This window comes from Mytilus galloprovincialis, chromosome 1, assembly GCF_965363235.1.
Source record: "Mytilus galloprovincialis chromosome 1, xbMytGall1.hap1.1, whole genome shotgun sequence".
NCBI classification, from domain to species: domain Eukaryota; kingdom Metazoa; phylum Mollusca; class Bivalvia; order Mytilida; family Mytilidae; genus Mytilus; species Mytilus galloprovincialis.
In genome coordinates, this window is record NC_134838.1 from 99,946,056 (window position 1) to 99,966,289 (window position 20,234).

Consider the following 20,234-nt stretch of genomic DNA (forward strand, 5'->3'; position numbering starts at 1 on the left):
GCTTTGCTCATTGTTCAAGGCTGTACAGTGACCTATAGTTGTTCATTTCAGTGTCATTTAAATTTGGTCACATTGGCAATCATACCACATCTTCTTTTATAATCATAGATAAATCTTTTAATTTCCAGTGAATTAAAACTTAAACCTTTTAAAACAATATGTTACCTTGTTTATACTGTTGACTTCTGATCTTTTCCTCTTCCTGTCCAAAGATTGTGGCGGGGAATCAGTCAAGTCAATAACAGAATCATCCATTGAACAACTAACCTTTATTTATCTATAAGATATAAAACAAAGGATTATACATTGTATATATAGTTTCTTTTGTAATATATATAGTTTTGTATAACATGTATAAACACCAATAAAAGTTTTTGCTATTTTGTTTCAAAATAACAAGTGGTTTAAAAGACTGCTATAAATTGATAGTATATAAATAAAGGAACTAAAAAAGCAGGAAAAAATGAAGAGTCTGTGTTCTTGTTTTTTCAAGATTTATAAAGTCAAATATTTACCACTAGAGATTCATATAAAGAGAATTTTTTCTAAGGCTGTTGATCTTTCCACACAACGTCATTGAATATGTCATGAATGTCTCAAGAGGGGTGGTCAATAAAACAAACCATAACTTATAAGTAAAATTGTTAATAAAAGAAACACTTATTCATTGTAATGTATTTATCTATGGTGTTTACATCCAAATGAACGTCTTCAGAGTCACTAAAAATAATTAAATCTTAAATATGACTCTCTTAGGACAAAATCAATTCAAACTTATTTTTTATTTGCTAATTTTTAGCTTCCAAAATCTAATTAGTTTTTGTTCCTTGTCAATAATCGGTCAAAAATTAGATATAGTCTGTCAAAAAGGAGATATTAATTACGATGTTTATTGAAAGTAATGTGCCAATATTTTATTGGCTTACAACAATTTCTCTTGAAGGAAAAGTTCATTTAGACAATGTTTATAATATTATTATGGATGCCATTGACTTTTGATTCAATTATCTTATGCTCTTTCACTTTTCGTCATGCACTATATAAAAGGTACACAAATAATAGTTTTAACATGAAACAAAATAAAAACACAAGGAAAGGTTTAACCACTTTGTACCTTTAAAGAATTATGAGAATAAAATCTGAACATAACTAATTGAATGCAGTCTGATTCCCAAACAGCCTCACAGTCTAACAGTAGATAGAACCATGGCACTATCTGAATAGATCTTATATATATATATATGAAGTCATCCATTCTATCTCAAATTGCTATTCTAAAACACTGGGGAGAACACTGGAATGTACTTTACATCACAAATCAGTAAAATCAATTCTTCATTAAAACTTATATCTATACTATAAAATTAGATTCTTAGACCACATTTTGTGTGTCATTTCTCTTTCTTCCCCAATAAATTAATCATCAATGATCATGCCTTTGAGTTCTATGATAGGTACCATGCATAGTCACAGTAGTCATCCTTTCATATGATTAATCCCTATTATAGGGTGTTGCTATACAGTGGAAACGGGAAACGGAACAGAATACAGAGCGGAAACTGAAAGAATTGACATCTTTTCTTTTTGGTTACCTAATGGGACAATGATGTATGGACAACAACCGATAAGGAAACCCGTTAGAATATAATCTTTATTCTTATGTGGAAAATAATTAAATTGACAAATCACTCACTAAACAAACCTTTCTCACTCGATTACAATACTGAAGTACGCTGTTTGGTATAAACATTGGAAAAGCAAATATGCATCTCCTAAAATTTAAAACTTATAAATACAAATTGATGGGAAAAAAGTGGCAGAAAATTAGTAGCCTACATGGATATACAATTTGCACAGTTTCCTTACTAAGATAGACGTAGTCATATCCTATGCCTTTCAAATTCAAAATGTCCACACTCGGTCTGCTTTATATATCATTTACCGCTTATAATCACTCTCAAGTAGCCGTGATTTTTTTTTCATTTTTACAATGGAAAATAGTGTCACTCATTCCGTATGATGTTTTACTATTATTTAAAATATGAAAAGATAGGCGAAAGTTACCACAATAACATTCAAACTCACAAGTCGGAAATAACTGACAAAGCCATGACTAAAAACACAAAAAAAAACCCAAAAGACTAAAAAACAAATAGGCAAACAGACAAACAATAGTACACAAAACACAACATATAAACTAATTAAGGTGATGACAGCACAAAAGATTTTTACGAAAAGCATTGATGATATTATAAAATCCAGCCGGTTACACATTATGTTGGAGCATACTATATGCTAGAGCATCTTAGAGAGAATGTAGAGCGCAGATGTACAAACGTCTGCTGTTGTCCATTCATCAGGTATTCAGCTGGTATTGATGATTATTGTAGAATTAGTGAATAATGATAAAATGTTTAAGCTGCTAATCTATTATATATTTTTAGACATTATATGGTTTATTTCTCTTGGCCTTCATACTTTGGATGTATTGAGTCCATATTCTATTTATTTTTCTCGTCCTACTTAATTTATTATGTGTTTTCGTTTTGTATTTAACGGTTTATTTAGTGGTGCGTATTTGATTGATGTCTACTTAGTTAGTACAATTAAAGTGAATTGTTCATTCAGTGTTTCTGCTCTGTCATGTTCGTTTTCTGCTGGTTTAAGTCTTAAGTGGTGGTATACCTTGAGAGTTCTTTTTTTTTAATCTGACCTGGCCAAAGTGAGCTTTTCACGTCACTTGATGTCTGTCGTCCGTTTTCATCATTGTTTTTTTTTTCTAAAATCTTCTCTGAAACTACTGGGCCAAATGTTACCAAGTGTCTTAAAGAAAGTCGTTTGACAGTTTTAGTTAAACTTTGCAACAATTATCATTGGTGTATCTAGTTTAAAAAGTGGGCTGGATAACCCTGCCTGCCAGCTAAGATAACCAACATGGCTGAAATTAAAAGCTAGGAATGAAATACAAGTGCTGTCTATTGAAAACCTTTATGAATAGAGAAAAACCTGATGCGAATAAAATGTTTAGAAAGTTGAGCTCTACCTAATGTCCATTCACGTAAAAACGGTCAAATGATTTCTAATAGGAGTTATCGCCCTTATATGTTTGCCTATAGTACATGTATATAAAAATATAAAAATAGTTAAAAACTATTAATTGCAAAAGTTACCAGCAACACAAGATTTACAAGGAGGTCAAAATGTCCAGCGAAATCGTTAGTCGACTCATTATCAGAGTCTTTGCTCTTAATGATTTTACCAATCTTTGGTGTTGTTACCAAATATCTTGAAAACTATAACCGATAGCTACAAACTATTGAAATAAAAATGGTCAGCAAGACAAGATCTACAAACAAGTTGATATTTCCATTATAGTAAGTAAACTTTTTAAAGTAATGACTGACCTTAAATGACGAACGACTTTTCATCCTCTCTTGTGTTTTGGGTAAACACTAAAGAAGATAGACAGATTTTTATCATGAACTATTCAAGTCTATAATATTGGAGAGTTCCTATTGTTTAAGATGCACATAAACCTAAATGCATGGCACATGCTCTTTCTAGCATCTTGGTTTTTTTTTTAGCTATCAATGTCATGTATACTAAAACTGTTTGCTATTTTCTTTGATATCTAGATCCTATTCTATTGTCAACATAATTGTTGTGTGATTTCATTTATACTTCAGTCGTTATTTATTTTCGTAGTTCTTTCCATTTCCCACCTTATATTCCGTCCATATTATAAATATTTCTTTCCGTTTCCGTTTTTCGTTTCCGCCGTTTAGTAACACCCCTGACCATAGAGCAGACAACAATATATATACTTTATTTATGTTCATAGAAAACAGAAAATCTTGAAAATAACACAAAATTTTCATTAGTACATGTACTTGGGGACAAAATAATTATTAGTGTACATAGAATACAGAAAAGGCGAAAATAATTGTTCTGTGTTAATTCTTTATGTGCTGGCGTTTGTAGGGTATAGGGATTGAATGCAAGCAGGGTCAACATGGTTAAACCAAAGACTTTTAATTTGGTATTTGCTGCTTCTCCCCTTAGGTATCAATACACAGTAAGAAGTTTGGTTTCATATTTTGGCCATCATGATTTTTTCAAATATGAATGTTTTTGTACAATTAAATTAATTTTCAGATAGCAATGATCATGATGATAGCTTAAGAATAATATAGCCTTCCATGTGGATTTATATGAACATCAAGATGGTTTTTACAGGGTACTTACATGTATTTTAATAGGTGAGTTCATGAGTCTTGGACTCATTAAAATCTGTCTGGACTCATAATTTTCAAAACTTGTGAGTCAAACATGTCAAAAGATGCATCAAAATTGTAAAAATGAGCACATACATGTACATTTCTCATCATTTTTTCACCAAAATTAAAAAAATAATCTAAATTTGATGTCATTTCCTTGCTCTAGTTAAAGTTTTACATGGAGACTAAGGCCAAATTTCTTTCTAACATAAATTGTGTAAACGTGTCGTGTTTGTTGGTGTTTTCTAAACGCTACAAAAGTAGAAACAAATACGTTGTTAAATAAATCTTTACCGACCCTGTTTGAACTTTCAATAATGCATGCACATGTTGTTGGTAAACAGACTTTTTACAAAATAGAAACAAATACTTTGTTTAATCAGGTTGAAGTAAGAAACAAATGTAGCGTTTGCACTAACAAATGACAAACTGCAGACGCATTTTTATCGTTTGCATAGTTTGTCAAAGTCTACGTATGTCATGTATGTTTGAAAGAACATGAAGAAATGATCAAAACATGTGCGCGCTTAGCAGTTTGCATCGTTTGTATTAGAAAGAAATGCACCCTAAAATCTTATGACATATATCAATAAAATTTCATCTTCTAACTGCTAGACTTGCCATGGCTAAAAATAAAGAGTCTTTACATGTTGTAGATTGCCTTTAAAATTTCTTAGTGAGAACCCTGGTTTTAAGATGCATGAATTAAAGACCTTTTTGATCCTCAAACCTTTCATATCTATTTTAAAGGAAAATGATCTGAAATCTATTGCATATATTTTTTCTGGACCTGGTAATAGATAATTATCTACGTACATGTATATATACATGATCTATGGTTCAGAAAAGGCATAGTGACTCTAACGGTTGAAATTCTCCTTTGAACTACATGTACATGTATGTGGAACTAAATTTTGTGGTCTTTTGTGACATGTTAATGTTTTTGCTGAGTATCAAATAAATGCAGACGATTGCCATGGTTACAGAAAACAGAGAATATATTTCACCATGTTCACCATTTTAACTATTGAACATCGAATCTTTTGAAGATGCATTGTCAATATATATACGATACCAGGGCTCACGCTACCAGGCGACTTGGGCGAAGAAGTCGCCCTCCCGACCGTCACTTCGCTTTCCCCGACCCCCAAAAGCGAAAACAAGTCGCCTTGTTCTTGACGAAAGTCGCTTTCAGTCGCTTCCGTCATCGGACATTTTCAATTTTTACCAAGTTGATGAAACATTAATTTTTAACTGATAATTAAAGAAATTCAGACATAAACTATTCATTATCTTTAGAAAAGAGGTTGAAGCATTGTCTTCGCAGTGTGTATCAGGTTATTTGATAAAAATACAACTTTTTATCACTTCGTGCATTTTCGCAAGTTTCGGTGCTTGTTACTCGAAAACGTACATCAACCTAAATTTCGGCGGCAAAATAAGTTTGTTACTTCATTTAAAGGTGATAAAAGTTGCCTCCAGTAAATGTTTAATCCATTTATTGCATTAAAACCGTCATGTTCCTTTCCAAATAACTTGTCAAACATCGTTTATTTTTGTAAATTTTCTTGCATTCTTCCGCCCTTGACCGATTTCTAAACTACGGATCTGAACCGGACCAGCTATGACCGAAATCCGTACTTTTACAATAATTACTACGGACGCACGGATGGAACAGCTGACAGAAGAATATTGATCCCAAAGGGAAAAATTACGCATCCCACACGCATTAAGAGACTTTTGGTTACATCTAATTGATTTGTGTATATAATTCCCTATATTTTTTATGAATGTTTCAAACTATTGATTAAAGTTGCTTAACTCTGAGACTATTATACTAATATCAATATATTATGGCCCAGCTTTTAATAACTTTTATATTTTTTTTTATGAGAAACACTGAATTTCATACACAAGATAATTTTTAATTAAATTGTAATTGATATAATTTCTTTACATTTTTTAAAACAAAATTTTTTTTTTAGTGCTAGATATTTAGTTGGTAGTTTCTCACAAGAACCTTAGTAAAACTTAAACAACTTTTAATTTCAAATGTTACTTTAATTGTAATTTTTTACTCATATGAATTGAACAACATAAAAAGAACATTATTTACATATGGCCCTTTATACTATTGTAAAATCCAAACATTGTAGCGCACCCGCGCGAATGAGCACTTCTCTTTCAAATCTCAACACTTCTCCCTATCAGTTTCAAAAAGAGAAGTCACTTCTCCCTATAATTCTGAAGTAGTGTGAGCCCTGCGATACAATACAATATTTTCATTTTCCCAATTAAAGGGCCCATTAAGAGCATAACATTAATTACAACATGACATAAACATTACAGAGTGATTAAAGAAACATAAAATAATAATTCAAATGCATGAGGAAAGAATCAGTGGTCAAGGGGAGATAATTTTGATATCTATTAGAGTATTTAAGTAAACTAATTTTCTAATTTTCGAAGTTGCCAGCCTTTATCGAGGTATGCACATAAAATAGATAAAAATCTGCTGTCTTCATTAATTATGATCCATGAAAAAAGATCTTTTCTGTTTAAATTATCTAAACTGGTATTTTTTTATATAATCAGTCATATCTCTTCTGAGGTTATTGTAAAGAGGGCATTCCAGAAGAAAGTGCATTTCATTTTCAATACAATTTGAATTACAATATAAACATATCCTCTCATGTTGAGGTACATGTAATATTTCATATTTACTACATACTGTTTTTTTACATTGGTAATTCGTTCATGTCTGCCAGTTCCTATTCTTAAACAGTCATGACAGTGATTGCTGAGTCTGTATTTTGTTAACAAATTTTTTTGTTGGTGCTTTAATCTAAATAATTTTCATAGTCAAATGACCTTTTGAATGAAAAAAAAGTGTCCAATTTGACTTGATTCTGTAAATAAAAATCTCGCATTTTCTACCAATCATTTTGAAATTTAATTTGAGCTCTTTTTTCAATAAATTTTTAATTTATTTTTGCCTTAATGTTTATATATATATATATTTAGGTCAATACACAATTTTTCACTGTAGAAAATGATATTACACTAGAGAGCCATGAATTATTGGAGCTAGTTTGAGCTTTACTCTCAATCATTTTTAACTCAGCATAAGCACTTTTCAATAAGTCAGATGGAGAATTATCTAGGCTATGCCAATACATAAACATACATACAAATGTACATGTATATATGTGTTAGCAAATTTATATAAAGAGGATATCTACCCAGTTCAGACTATATATATGCATAACACTAAGCCATATTTTTTAGAAATCAAGCAAAAGACAGTGGTTAAAAATTATAATTTTATGATAACGAGTTTCAAGGACATGAAGGAGTAAGTGCAAATACCATGAATCCTGGCCATCGATCTTGTTTGGTATTTTTTCAACAATAATTTGACAAAAGCATAATGAATCCTTAATAAATGTCATGTATGTAGGACGCTAAAGTGTGATGGTACATGTACTCTTAACATGATAAAGTGCGGTTTACCCTTAAAAACATGGTTATGTTTGAAATAAAGTCAATTGACATTTGGTTGAAATTTGAATTAAAGTTGTCAATCTGACAAATATTCTAATTAATCCTCCGGCATTTTAATTTTTGGTTTAATTTGTAAATATAAAAAAGAAGATGTGGTATTATTGCCAATGAGACAACTATCCATAAAAGACCAAAATGACACAGACATTAACAACTATAGGTCACCGTGCAGCCTTCATCAATGAGCAAAGCCCATACCGCATAGTCCGCTATAAAAGGCCCTGATAAGATAATGTAAAACAATTCAAACGAGAAAACTAACGGCCTTATTTATGTAAAAAAAAAGAGCCCACTTGCTGCCAGAGGGACACATGTGTCCATACCGGCTGTGTTGGAGGGACAAATATGTTCATGTTTTAATTTATGCAAACTTCTCATCACTGTTTAATCTCTTTCAAATAAAATATTGACTATTAAACAGGATACTATTTTCTTCAATAATTCCCAAATGTTACGTCCAGTAAGGTGTGACGTCATATATTGAATGACTTCATTGTTTGGCATTTAATGTCACAAGCCCTAAGCTGTCACATTTTCTGACATTTGAAAAGCAACCATGAATAGCTTCCAGCAGCAAGAGGCCTAGGTTAAACAACTGTTTATGTCATTTATATCCAACAATGTTTCTTATTCTTGCGTCTACACTTTCACCTACCATCAGACTTTAGCGTACAGAGACATTGCACTGTAGGGCAGACCATTGGCATCGTACTTAAGTGTCCCCATCATACTTAAGAGTACCACATACATGTACATGACATATTTATATCAAAGAAACAACTTTACAAAGGAATAGCAGACATGGCAGTATGCATGGCTGAAACAACTGTGGCCAGCACGACGACAGTACATCTTGCACATGATGCAGAGTTACATCCTGCAACATTTATTTTAGTCCAAGATTACTCTGACGTCCAATGGCTGTTTTATCAGACAAGCTGGGGCATTGGGACTTGTGTGTCAAAACAGTGGTTTTACGTCAGAGTAATATCGTTCTTCATGTCTTCATGCAGATGGTTGTGAGCTAGTACAAAGTAGTGTGCATATTCGTATTGTCTTAACATCTCATCCTGAATATGCATTTAATTTTCCGCTGGACGTTAACAGCTTGTTATTGAGCCATCCATAATCTCATCTTACACATGCAGTCAACGGAGGAAATTACCAGTTTTGCAGCTGAGCAACAACAAAGATGACTGACTGGATACATTATCACATCTATGGTAACTCATCTGTCATCTTATATGAAAGAAATGTGATAAATATGCATTTGAGTACAATAAAAGATAGTTTCTTACTTTTGAAGTTTTTGAACTTTCCACAAAATTACAAAACTGTTTACCGGAAGTTAGAAGTATAAAGTAATGTTCAAATACCGAAACCGTGAGAATTCCGTTTTTTTTTTTAAATCACTGATGATCACTGATCATTTTTCAAACCAGAGAAGATATGTGTGTTAGACTTAATATTTAATATTGTTAACGTTAGAACTTACAAGATAGAATAACATTTAGTTTTAAATATTTAATAAAATAAAAAACAAAACATCTTTTATTCGATTTTAAAGGATGTAAAATTAGCATGGACGCAAGTTGGGCATTCCATTCCGGCCAATTACAGAACACAGGCACTCGGCACTTGATTCTATCCATGGAACGACCAGCTTTCAACATACATGTATATTTACGAGTCGTCAATATACAATGATAGCTGGTCTTCAAATGGACAGAAACAAGTGCCTGTGTTACAAAAGCATGGATCGTTTGCCTGTTACTCAGAGACGTATATATGTCTCTGCTGTTACTCTAAAATACCACAAATTTTAACTGTGGATTGAGTGACGTCCATACTTACATCATTGCTGTACAAATAAAATCTGATGTTCCACCAACTAAAAAACACAACAAATATTTACAAATAAGATCAAAGAAAAACTGGGAGACATATCGCCAACAAAGAAACATTGTAACAAAACTAAGACGTCAGTGGCACTGGTGACCAAACACAAAAAGATTTCTGGCCAACACTTAAACCCTTTTTAAAAAACAAAGGTAATCCTTTTGACAACAATATTGTATTGTGTAATGATCAAAACATCATAAATGATCAAGCTAATGTGGCAGAATGTTTAAAAAATTATTGATAAATTCACACGAAACAATGGAGGCAGGCATAATAGTGCTTATTTTTTTGTATAAAAATAAAAGAAAATGTAATAACTAGTGCATTTAATGAAACTATATGGAATTCCTGAACCAAAGAACCTATGGTAAATATGTCTTTGCTAATAAAGTATATTACAATCTGCGACAGTTATGTTTGATTTTATGTGAGGACATGCGTTCCAATTGGTTGAAATATTTCCGATATATAATTATAACTTCAATGCTATTTTCATTCAGTTAAAAGTCGTAATACATCTATGGTAGACAAATTGTAAGGATAAAATACATTAGTGGAATCAATTTGCAATATAGCCATAGTAAGTTGTTTTACTACTATGTTAAAATTTCTGTCTTAAGTTTGTCTTTTAAACATGATGTTATTTTGAATACGGTATTTCTAAACTCTGATTTGATTATTTTCTTTGAAACTTGTATTTAACATTAATGAGGTTATCATGAATTATAGGTTCTGAAATGCATTGTTTGCATAATTTTGTATATTTGTTTGTTTTAATTTCTATGTAAATTGTTACGAATATTGTTTCAAAGGATAAAAGAGTATGTGCTTTTGGGTCCTGTTTACTTAATGCCGTCGACTTTAATAAACTTTAAAATGAAAAAAAAGTATGCTCTATAAAAGAATCGCAAAGTTCAACCTATTTTTATAGCTATGTTCAATGCAATACTGTTCACTACCTTTTCAATCATTGCAGTATATTGTTGGTTCGTATAGATAAATAACTATTCTAACATGACGTCCTTCAAACGCTTTGAGTACACACCCGTGGTAAAATATGAATATATTGCCAGTGCTGTTCCGATTGTACTCCCACGTCATATGCTTTTTTATGAATGAGATACCCGACGTCATAGAACAATGACGTTAGAATGTAAGCATTTTACGGGAAAATACACGCTTGTGAATCCGAAAATCATCACAAGGAAACATACACAAATGATGCTAAAATGTGGCAAAAGCCCTTTATTGTACATCATATAAGACATATAAATAAATTATCATTCAAATTCATCCAAAACTGTCTAAATACATTATTTTAAATAGTTTAATCATGTCACTAATGCAGTTTGCTCCGTTCTTTTACGCTAGTTTATTAGTGCGTTTATTTATGGCAACGGCAAATATTTGCCTACACCTAGAGCGCTTCGATCCAAAAGAATTGCCGTATGTGTCCTATCAGAATCGAAATAATTCATGGGGGCTTGAATATATCTAGATTTTACCACGGGTTGTCCCTTTATGCCGATATTTTACCCCTCGCTATCGCTCAGGGGTAAAATATTTGCCATAAAGGGCCAACCCGTGGTAAAATCACGATATATTCAAGCCCCCATGAATTATTTCTTAATTCTAACATGACGTCCTTCAAACGCTTTGAGTACACACCCGTGGTAAAATATGAATATATTGCCAGTGCTGTTCCGATTGTACTCCCACGTCATATGCTTTTTTATGAATGAGATACCCGACGTCATAGAACAATGACGTTAGAATGTAAGCATTTTACGGGAAAATACACGCTTGTGAATCCGAAAATCATCACAAGGAAACATACACAAATGATGCTAAAATGTGGCAAAAGCCCTTTATTGTACATCATATAAGACATATAAATAAATTATCATTCAAATTCATCCAAAACTGTCTAAATACATTATTTTAAATAGTTTAAGCATGTTGTCGGGAATTTAGCACTAATGCAGTTTGCTCCGTTCTTTTACGCTAGCTTATTAGTGCGTTTATTTATGGGAACGGCAAATATTTGCCTACACCTAGAGCGCTTCGATCCAAAAGAATTGCCGTATGTGTCCTATCAGAATCGAAATAATTCATGGGGGCTTGAATATATCTAGATTTTACCACAGGTTGTCCCTTTATGCCGATATTTTACCTCTCGCTATCGCTCAGGGGTAAAATATTTGTCATAAAGGGCCAACCCGTGGTAAAATCACGATATATTCAAGCCCCCATGAATTATTTCTTAATTACGAAACAATTTGAACAGATCTTATTTGACCGGATGCGATCATCTTCCCGCAAATTTTGTTCGGAACCTTTATCACCCTATCCCGATAATTATGGCAACATGATTTGATTAATAGAGGTAATCCGAAAACTCTACACAAAAATGTTAGACACCAAAACGACTGAACGGCATAAAAAGTACCAGCCAAAGGACTGTGAATTTCACGAACCGCCATTGTTTGTTATCTTTAAACGAATAAGGGATAAGCGTTTCACGTAATTAAACCATGCTCACACCACAAGTTCCTGTTAACTTGTAATGCTTGACGATTGATAAAAAAAAAACATGCGCCTTTCAAACGGTATGTTAAGATTATGTTTGCCTACGATAAACAAAAAGCTTTGTGTTTCGAAAAAAAGTAACATTAAATAGATTTTTTTTTAATAACAGTTCTATTCTATGTATACTTAGAAGTGCTGACTACTAGGCCAGTGATACATTCGAAGAAATCTGCAATGGCATCGACACAGTGGTTTTAATAATTCATCAAATATACCGGTTAGGGGGGTATTTTCGCGGGTGTAAAATCTCGCCATTTTCATTGAATAAGGTATACGAAATATTTTGGCGGTTATTATTTTAGTGGATTCAAAACTTTTATCAATAACTTTTTATGTGCGGAATTTTATATTTTGGTGAAATTCAAAACAGTGTGGCTGTGACCATTGATTGACAAATTAAATTCATCCATTGACTGGGACAATTTAGGTGAACGTTTGTATGTAACGACCACGGCTCACTATGTACTTTTTAAAGACACTTAAACTATGGGGTCACCAAAGGTTCTCAACACCTTAATAAAGTAATTCGAAGAATTAATCAGAAATAACACGATGTTTTGATTTATATCAATTATATAAATCAAAACATAAAGGTTATTCCTGATTAATTTTTCGAATTATTTTATAATTAAAGGCGTTAAGAAACCTTTGGTGACCCCACAGTTTAAATGTCTATCGTAGGTACGTCGTGAACAGTGGTCGTTACAGACAAACGTTCACGTAAATTGTCCCAGTCAATGGATGAATTTAATGTGTCAATCAATGGCCACAGCCACACTGTTTTGAATTTCATTCTATAATATCCGCGAAATAAGCGAAAATTTACACCCCGATGAAATAACCTGCTATACGGTACCAGGTAAATAATGTTGTGCACTAGACGCGTGTTCCGAATAATCGAATAAGTAGGCAAACAATGTTGACAAAACTATTTTCACTTGATACATAGAAAACAAATCTACAAATACAAATCTTAATGATTAAAAAAATCATCGTGATGAAACGCTCAGATATCAAATAAGATGTTGTTTAATTTCCAATGAGACAACTCTCTACTTGAGACAAATTAATTACTTACATCATCATACAATACTTATCTTATTAAAACCATCTTTTATGAACTCCAACCGGAAAGAAACAGGATTATTGAACAACATATCTAGACAAGGTTAGAAATGCAAATCTGGTGCAGAAAAAAATGGTACCGTTAATGTTATTAGCTGAGTTTTCATTAATTATCTGTCATCCGAATACACAGTTATGAATTAGACTATTTACCGGATTTGTAATACCATAAGCAACACGACGGGTGTTACGTGTGGAGCAGGATCTGATTACCCTTCCGGAGCACCTGAGATCACGCTAAGTTTTTGGCGGGGTTCGTGTTGCTTAGTCTTCAGTTTTCTATGTTGTGTATGCTGTACTGTTATTTGTATGTTTGTCTTTAATTTTTAGCCATGGCGTTGTCAGTTTATTTTCAATCTATGAGTTTGACTGTCCTGCTGGTATCATTCGTCCCTCTTTTAAGAATATGACACAATCATTGTTTTCATTTGTTTCATGTATTTGAGCTATAATTAATCTTGCTATTTGTTAAAGGACTTTTGATTTTAATTTCCCTGGAGTTCGGTATTTTTATCATTTTACTTTTCAGAAAAGGATATATAAATGACTTACTTTAAATGATAAAAATAACTCCACGGAAACCTCAAAATACTTAAGGTGTCAGACCACCAATTAAAAATCCCTATCTGTTCAACCAAATTTTGCAATTTTCACAGCTTTCTAAATATTTTACCTTAAGTTTAACTTCAAGGAAACCAGGTATATCCTGAATTGTACATGTATCACCTTCCTACATGCCAATTTTCAACCAATGTTTAAAGTCTTGTAACAAATTTCTGATTTTGAAAAGACAGGTACTACCAAAATAACTCCCGGTTTTCTGGAAATCTTAAATTAGTGTACTATGTAGCGCATTAATCCTGAATTTTTAATGCAAACTCATAGACAAGTGAATTTTGGCTCAAAATGGTCTAAATATATTTCCCTTTCACCAAAAGTTTCATTTCTGCAAATTTGTTGGTTAGTTTAAGTAAACAATGACATCAAAAGCACTATTTTGTGTCAAAGTAGGACTACTTTTACATACGTTCTAAATTGGAGGGAGTGATTGGTGGTCTGACACCTTAACCCAACAGGTAAAAACAATTCTTGGAAATCGAAACATCATCGTCAGTATATGATTCGTAAAAATAAACCATTTTAAATGTATGCTTTTTAGAAGAGAAACCAATATGCTTCCTATTACTTATTCAACGCCTAGTTCAGGCTTCTTAATGTAGGAGCATATGATGAATAAAAGTAAAATAACAAAAATACAGATCTCCGGGAAAATTGAAATCGGAAAGTCTATTATAAAATGGCAAAATCAGAAGCTCAAACACATCAACCGGTTGGAAAACAACTGTCATATTCCTGACTTGGTCCATGCATTTCCTTATGTAGACAATGGTGGAATAAATCTGGTTTTATACCTAGACAAACCTCTCACTTGTATGCAAGAAGCATAAAATTCTACTTTACAATTCTTTGCAAATTTGAGCTAGCAAGCATATTAAGCGTGTTCCAGGGACGCTTTTCAAACATCTCAATTTCATTATCAAAGCAACAGAAAATGTGAATTCAAGAGTCAGTTTAAATATCAACTTTACGTAGAAAAATCTGCATGGTAAAGCAATCTTGCAAACCATTGTAAACAATTTTCACATGTAACAACTTTTAACCAAAGCGACTTATTCTTAGTTTACACGGTTTTTTTTTATTATCAAACACCCATGCCACCAAATGTAAGCCTAACAAAGGCACGTAGCTAAGAGAATAACTAAACAAAGGCACGTAGCTAGAAGAACCAATAAACAAAGGCACGTCGTTTTGATAGAAATGCTAAAAAGCCAAAAAATTCCGATTGTAAAATATAAAAGAACGAAATGAATATAATTTGCAGCAAAAATCATGTTATTAAATTAATCTATCAAAACACAAATTATTAAATCACGAATATATCATATTGGCTTGAAGTTAATACCAATGGCACCTGGCAAAAATACAAAAATGTCTATACTAAAAGACTAAAATGAATTTGCTAGAACACTACGATGTCGGTACATGTTCAGACAAGAAAAAAGCGACATTCATCCTATTCGTAGCTATACAGGATATCAACCTGCTTCTACGTGCCATACATTAGAAAATTATATCGATTACATAAAGCTTGATTAATATTTTCTACCAATAGAAAAAATATTTAAAAACAATCTTATTAAGGGCGAAAGAATAGCAGTACACAATTTGAAAAATGATGGAACAATAGACACAAAAAAGGCAGATACAAATTCAAATTGTGATAGACTACATAACAGAAGTCACAATGCATCTAAATACTCTGCATTACTGACAATTAGATTCATTTAACATGGCAGAATTGAAAAACCAGTGCATTGAGTATGTTTTTCATTGAATCTGTTAAATCTTTAATCGACTAAATATCATTTAAATTTGAAAAACCAGTGCATTGAGTATGTTTTTCATTGAATCTGTTAAATCTTTAATCGACTAAATATCATTTAAATTTGATGAACTAGATGCATGATTAGGGAGAATTTATATTCCTCCAAAAATTTACTGTCTTGCAGCGGATACGGTCAAACAAATACAAGTGACCATAACAAACTAACATACAATCTAGCTAATTCGTGAAATTAAGAAACGTATCATGAAACACTGGCATTTGTTACAGTTTGACGAGGATTGTGTACAAATATTTTTAAATGCTGCACCGAAACACTAAGATAGTATCGGGTCCTATCGTGCAATACGGGTTGCGTGGTACATGTGTGTTTAAATAACAAAATATATGGTTTCGGGTATACCTTAATAGCTCTGATGGTAGTACTTCTATTTCAATACTCATGTTGTCAGTAATATACTGTGGATTCATTATTTTTCGTTGGATACCAATTTTCGTGGATTTCGTGTGTGCAGGTGAATCACGAATTCAAATGTTCAAAGAACTGAAAATTTCCCAGTTGGTTGTATGTCGAGTTTGGCAAAACCAAGAAATCAAATATCCTCGGAAATGCAGACTTTCATCAATCTACGAAAATTGATACCCACGAAAATAAATGAATCCACAGTAATCAGAATAATCTATGGGTTTCTAATATGAACTTTGTTTTTGCAGACCACCATGTTGTTAAATGGAACAACACTAGAAGAAATCAGTGGCATTTCAGTACCACTCAGAATAGTTTTTGTTGTCATGACAACTGTCCCAGTACTCGTCAATATATTTTATGTCGTCGTATGCTTTACTACACTAAAAAAGAAATTTCACAATCTGTTAATACTGATGTTATGTATCGGAGACAGCATACTGTCATTATCATTAACGATGTTTCTACTTATGAAACTTATTGATACGGCAAGTACAAGTGTACATATGTGTGTTGTACAAACATTTTTTGTATGTTACGGCTTAGTTTTCACATATACAATGGTATTTTGGATATGTTGTGAGCGATATGTTGTAGTGAAGAATTACAACTTTGGAGTACAGAATTTCCTTGAACGATTTAAATTAATTATCATTGGTGGTAGTAATGCACTTGGTTTTTTATTTACTTTCGAACTGGTTGCATTTGTTCCTCACGAACAAACAATCGAATTCTGCACTGTACCAAATTTATATGGAAAAAATTTAAAGGTGTTCATTCTGTTTATAGGGTTTTCGTTAACTCTTTTTGCTACAAGCATTATATTTTTATGCATAATGACAAGTATTCGAATATGGAGTTTTTTCTTTAAAGCATCAAACGTTAACATTATTACTCCAGATCACCAATTCAAACAAGAAGATATGGAATTGGCTGATAAGGATGATGACATGCCTTGTGAGTGTAAAAACTGCACGATTATGAATAATTCCGTTAACAGTTCTAGGAAAGAAGACAGTACCATTGTAGATTTAAACAACATTGATCAATCGGATCTGAAGTCAAATGATCTAAACCCGGAAGAAATGTCGACACGAATAAGTCAGATCGTTTCACAATGGAAAAAAGAACGTGAAGGCGAAAACGGAAAAGGGTTGTTTCTACCAGAACGTAAGGTAACTAGGAGAAAGTTTAAGCCTGGTTCTTGGGAGAAAAGAGCATTTGTAACGAGCCTTCTTATCGCAGCAACCACAATATGTCTAACATTTCCATTCGTATTTTCATTTTGGTTAGACTTTATGCATGGTGCTAGATATACATCACAGAAAACAAGACTATTTTTATTTATCCCTCTAATTTTGAATAGTTTAATCAACCCATTCATATATGCTTGGCGTATTCCAGAAATCAAACAAACGATAAAGAAATGCTTATGCTGCAGGGAATAGTTTTATTTATTTTAGAACAATGTATAATAGTTGTACTGATGTACAGTAGTTGTCGTTTGTTTATGTAATTTATACGTGTTTCTTGTTTCTCGTTTTTTATATAGATTAGACCGTTGGTTTTCCCGTTTGAATGGTTTATCACTAGTAATTTTGGGACCCTTTATAGCTTGTTGTTCGGTGTGAGCTAAGGCTCCGTGTTGAAGGCCATACATTGACCTATAATGGTTTACTTTTATAATTTTTTATTTGGATGGAGAGTTGTCTCATTGACACTCACACCACATCTTCTTATATCTATAAATTCATACAGTATTTTTTTTCCCGACTAGTTCATATATAGCCATAATGTAACTGTACTATTGTCTTATTTCGTATTCTTGTTTTTCGTTTTAGCTTATGTGCTTTGTTGGTATGCCATTTTGCTTTTCTTTGTTAACACTGTTGTTTGTTTTATAGTATAAAGATTATAACACAATGTGATTTTAATCCTGGCATCTATGATGAGTTTATTTGACTGCTGTTGAGAATAGAAAGGAGGAATGTGTCGAAGAGACAACAACCCTTCCAAAAAGCAAAATAAAAAAAAATTAAAAAAGAACAGCCGAAGGCTCTTTTATACAGCGAGAAAATTCCGCACCCGGTCTTGGATTTCAGCTGTCACACAAAAACAAAATGTGTACTAGTTCAGTTGAAGTGGACGTCATACTACACTGTAAAACATATAATTGAACTAAACTAAAAAAAATTAAAAAAAAAACATACAAGACTAACAATGTCAGAGGCTCATTCCTTGGGACAGCCACAAACAATGCGGCGGGTTCAAACAACTTTTGTGAGATCTCACACCTCCCCTAAACCTCTAGCAAATGTAGATATAACTCAGACACAACATTACACAGATAGTTAAACTCAATTTGAAAGAAGTCCGAGTCCGATGTTACAATTAGAATAGGTTACAAAAGAAACTAAGCAAAATGACAATGATATATACATTAACAAAGAGCTACAAGCAGTTACTCACATGGCAGCTCCAGAACCCAATTAAACTGATTGAAAGATTATGTCTTCATCGTATGAAAATCAAGCAGAATCACTCCCGTTAGGGTTTAGTAACATACCATCATAAAATATATTAGAAGAACATAACCTGTATAATCCAAACAACTGGTTTAAGAATAATTTCCGATGCAAAGACCATATTAGTAAATCAATATCAATACCAAAATATGCCATCTTTAATGACCTGACAACATAAGGATGCATGTACTAAGTCAGGAACATGACAGTTGTTTTCAATTCGTTTGACATGTTTGAGCTTTTAATTTTGTCATTTCACAAACTTTCCGTTTTGAATTTCCCTTGAAGTTCGGTATGTTTGCTATTTATTTTTTTGTCGATATAATTGAATTTTATGCAACTGTTATTATTTGACTATTTACCGGATTTGTTATAACATAAGTAACTAGACGGGTGCTACATGTGGAGCAGGACCCTCCCGGAGCACCTGTGATCACCCCTAGTTTTTTGTGGGGTTTATATTGCTTTTTCTTTAGTTTTCTATGTTGTGTCATGTGTACTATTGTTTGTTTGTTTGTCTTTTTCATTTTTAGCCATGGCGTTGTCAGTTTATTTTCGATTTATGAGTTTGACTGTCCCTCTGGTATCTTTCGTCCCTCTTTTATACAAGTGAGAGATTAAACTAGCTTTACATCCAGGTTCAATCTATAACTGCCTACACAATGAAAAAAACCGTACAAAGTTAGAAATATGACTGCTGTTTTTCATTCGTTTCATGTGCTTGAGGTACTGATTTTGCTGTTTGATAATGTACTCTTGGAGTTCGGTATCTTTGTTATTTTACTTTTTTCATATTATGGTATAAACGACTTCCAGCTAGATGAGTCCTAGATTGGTATAAAGTTAAAACATCATTATTTCTCAAATAAGATAAGACTCCTATGATGAGATAAAAACTAGAAACAAACCCTTTGGCCCTTCCGATCCCTTATTCAAACACTTAAACTGGATGACAGTTGAACAGAGAATAACATATCACAAGTTTGTGATGACATTTAAGTGCATCAAAATTAATGCCCCATCATATCTTACTAACAAGTTTCATTATGTTTTAGACAGAAATCCATACCCCTTGAGAAATGCTGGTCAAGAAAACCTCATACCCCCTAAACCCAAAATAGAATTGTTTAAAAAATCTTTTATGTATTCTGGACCATTCTTGTGGAATAATTTGCCAATACCACTAAGATAGATTACAAATGTTGATTCTTTCAAAAACAAAATAACAGATCATTTGTTGAAATCATCTAATTATGTCATTATTTTTATGTTTTCCTAACATTATTATCATACTTGACTTTTATACTGTTGTATGCAATGTGTATGTTGGCATTTTGTTTATGATGTTTTATGATAAGGGCCTCAAGGAAGATTAGTTATAT

General features: G+C 32.4%; 1 protein-coding gene across 1 annotated transcript in view; it reads right to left on the reverse strand.

Annotated features, from left to right (window-relative positions):
• The window catches only part of LOC143047169 (cell cycle checkpoint protein RAD17-like), a 33,730-nt gene extending 24,528 nt beyond the window's left edge, over positions 1-9,202 (reverse strand). The window contains exons 1-2 of the mRNA XM_076220150.1: positions 9,140-9,202; positions 166-277 (exon numbers count right to left, since the gene is read on the reverse strand). Coding sequence (XP_076076265.1) covers positions 166-255 — 90 coding nt within the window. The 5' untranslated portion in view covers positions 256-277; positions 9,140-9,202. The remainder of the gene's footprint in view (positions 1-165; positions 278-9,139) is intronic.
• Between the last annotated feature and the right edge of the window lie 11,032 nt (positions 9,203-20,234).